A 2,938-nucleotide genomic window follows, 5' to 3' on the forward strand; every position below is an offset into this window, starting at 1 on the left:
GGTTACTCTTCTGATTGGTTTATCGTGACAGGTTACTCTTCTCTGATTGGTTTATCATGACAGGTTACTCCTCTCTGATTGGTTTATCGTGACAGGTTACTCCTCTCTGATTGGTTTATCGTGACAGGTTACTCTTCTCTGATTGGTTTATCGTGACAGGTTACTCTTCTCTGATTGGTTTATCATGACAGGTTACTCCTCTCTGATTGGTTTATCGTGACAGGTTACTCTTCTCTGATTGGTTTATTGTGACAGGTTACTCCTCTCTGATTGGTTTATCGTGACAGGTGCTCCTCTCTGATTGGTTTATGGTGACACGTGCTCCTCTCTGATTGATTTATCGTGACAGGTTACTCCTCTCTGATTGGTTTATCGTGACAGGTGCTCCTCTCTGATTGGTTTATCGTGACAGGTGCTCCTCTCTGATTGATTTATCGTGACAGGTTACTCCTTTGGTTTATCATGATAGGTTACTCCTCTCTGATTGGTTAAAGTCTCAGTGTGACAGCAGTATACAGGTGACTCCTCAGATTAAAGGAAACAACCTGAATCCCATAAACACCTCCTGCAGGATGAGTCAGCAGAACACCTGACACAAACGTATAATCATTGTCACTCTTCTTTGTCCTTAGCTGCAGGCTGAAACTCAGGTTATGACTGAGGTTAGTCCAAGAACCCAGGAGAGGTTCAGGCTCTTTGTTCACCTGTGTATGAACAGTACAGGTGTGTTTCAGTTAGGTACAAACAGGAACAAACCATGCCTCTGCTGAATTTTCTAGTGTTTAAAGGTAAACATTCTGCTGAGTCATTGAAACTTTAAACTATTCAGAACCACTCAGCTTCATTTTATCTTTCCTAATGTCCTGCCCATCACTAACGAGCTCTGATTGGACTCACCTGAAGATTCTGATCCAATCTCTGTTTAACTTGATCCGCTTTCAGAGGACTGAGGTTCTGATAGGAAACATCTCCAGAACTTTAACCAGCTTCATGTTCAAAATATCTGACCCTGTAGTCAGATGTGTAGGTGAGGGGGCGAGGGAGGGTGGTCAGCAGGTCAGATCTGTAGGTGAGAGGGGGTCAGCAGGTCAGATCTGTAGGTGAGAGGGGGTCAGCAGCAGGTGTCTGCATGTCTGCAGGTAAACCCCAGCAGTAGAACAGGTTAGTCGTCAACATGTTTGCTGTGTGACGGTTTGTTTTCTGTTTGTTGCATCAACTGAAACATGAGTTCTTCTACACATAAAGTTCTGCCGGGTCAAACGGGTCGACTCCTCTGTGCTCCCCAGGTTTAGTATCGGAAGTTAATCCTATGTTTGTCAGGTCTGTTGTGAAAGGAGGTCCTGAGACCAGTCGGGTCAAAGGTTCTGGTGGCTTGTCTCACAGAAACCCAGGGCTGAGGCCCAGCAGATCCTGGACCCTTGTTCAGCTGTTCTGTTGTAGGGTTTGTGGTTCTGTCCACATTGTGACCCGGTCCGGTCAGACCCTTTCAGAGGAGCTGTACGTAGTTGATCTTATCTTCTTCTTCTTCTACTTTTAGTTACTGTATTGTTGCTTTTAGTAAAGGTAAAGGTAAAGGTGCTTTATTTGTCATCAGTGTATGTTTCCACACAATGACGAAATTGTGCTCTGCATTTAACCCATCCACACCCAAGTGGAGCAGCGGGCAGCCATGTGAGGCGCCCGGGGAGCAGTGAGGGTTAGGTGTCTTGCTCAAGGACACCACGACACGTGGGTATGGCGGGGAGTCGAACCTAAGACTTCGGGTCCCAAGCTGGCTGCTCTACCACTACACCACAGCCGCCCCCAGTTACTGTATTGTTACTTTTAGTTACTGTATTGTTGCTTTTAGCTACCGTGTTGTTGCTTTTAGCTACTGTGTTGGTGCCTTTAGCTACTGTGTCTCCAGTTAGATGTCAATAAATCCTTGAACTGATAAAAACAGGAAGTTGTATTTTCAGTTATTTATTTATTTTTTAGTAGGCTTTGTGTTTTCAGCTGCGTTTTTATGAACTAAAGTTTTATTGGGTTCCTGAAGGTCCTGGTTCGGCTCAGTGAAGTGGGTCCAGTAAAACCAGGTCTGACTGTGTATGTTGTGTTCCAGAACCTTCAGAGAGGTGAGATGGAGGATGGAAAGCCAGTCTGGGCGCCTCACCCCACAGACGGGTTCCAGCTGGGAACCATCGTGGACATCGGAGCCGACAGCCTCACCATCGAGCCTCTCAAACAGAAAGGAAAGGTGAGCTAATCCCTGGTACCTGGACCCGGATTATGTCCAGATTAAAGACCAGATTAAATACCAGTATTGTGTCCTGACTAAAGACCAGGTTATAAACCAGGATTATATCCAGATTAAAAACCAGGTTTATGTCCAGATTAAAGACCAGGTTAAAGACCAGTATTATGTCCTGACTAAAGACCAGGTTATAAACCAGGATTATATCCAGATTAAAAACCAGGAGTACGTCCTGATTAAAGACCAGGATTACATCCTAATTAAAGACCAGGATTGTGTCTTGATTAAAGACCAAATTAAAGACCAGGATTAGGTTCTGATTAAAGCCCAGGATTATGTCCTGATTAAAGACCAGGATTATGTCCTGATTAAAGACCAGATTAAAGACCAGGATTATGTCCAGATTAAAGACCAGTTTAAAGACAAGGATAATGTCGTGATTAAAGACCAGGGGTCTCATTTATAAAGGATTGCGTGGAAACCATACTAAAAGTGAACGTACGGCAAAAAGGCGGAAATGGCGTACGCCAAAAATAATTCAGATTTATAAAACAGTGCGTACGCACGTTTCTGCGCATCTTTCCTTTATAAATCACAGCCACACGTCAGAGTTTGTGCACGAGGTCCCGCCTCAGGTTCTACCCTCTACACGCCCACATTCAACCATAAACAGTCAATACAAAGTACCTCATGAATGTTAAGATG

At 44.3% G+C, this 2,938-nt stretch overlaps 1 protein-coding gene across 2 annotated transcripts in view; it reads left to right on the forward strand.

Moving 5' to 3' along the window:
- LOC106535135 (unconventional myosin-VI) overlaps positions 1-2,938 on the forward strand; it is a gene marked incomplete at its 3' end in the record, with an annotated part of 35,372 nt that overhangs the window by 2,186 nt on the left and 30,248 nt on the right. For both annotated transcript variants that reach the window (XM_014032052.1, XM_014032053.1), the window contains 1 exon segment: positions 2,102-2,236. In XM_014032052.1, coding sequence (XP_013887506.1) covers positions 2,120-2,236 — 117 coding nt within the window.

Source organism: Austrofundulus limnaeus, unplaced genomic scaffold (genome assembly GCF_001266775.1).
Source record: "Austrofundulus limnaeus strain Quisiro unplaced genomic scaffold, Austrofundulus_limnaeus-1.0 Scaffold1369, whole genome shotgun sequence".
Taxonomy (NCBI): domain Eukaryota; kingdom Metazoa; phylum Chordata; class Actinopteri; order Cyprinodontiformes; family Rivulidae; genus Austrofundulus; species Austrofundulus limnaeus.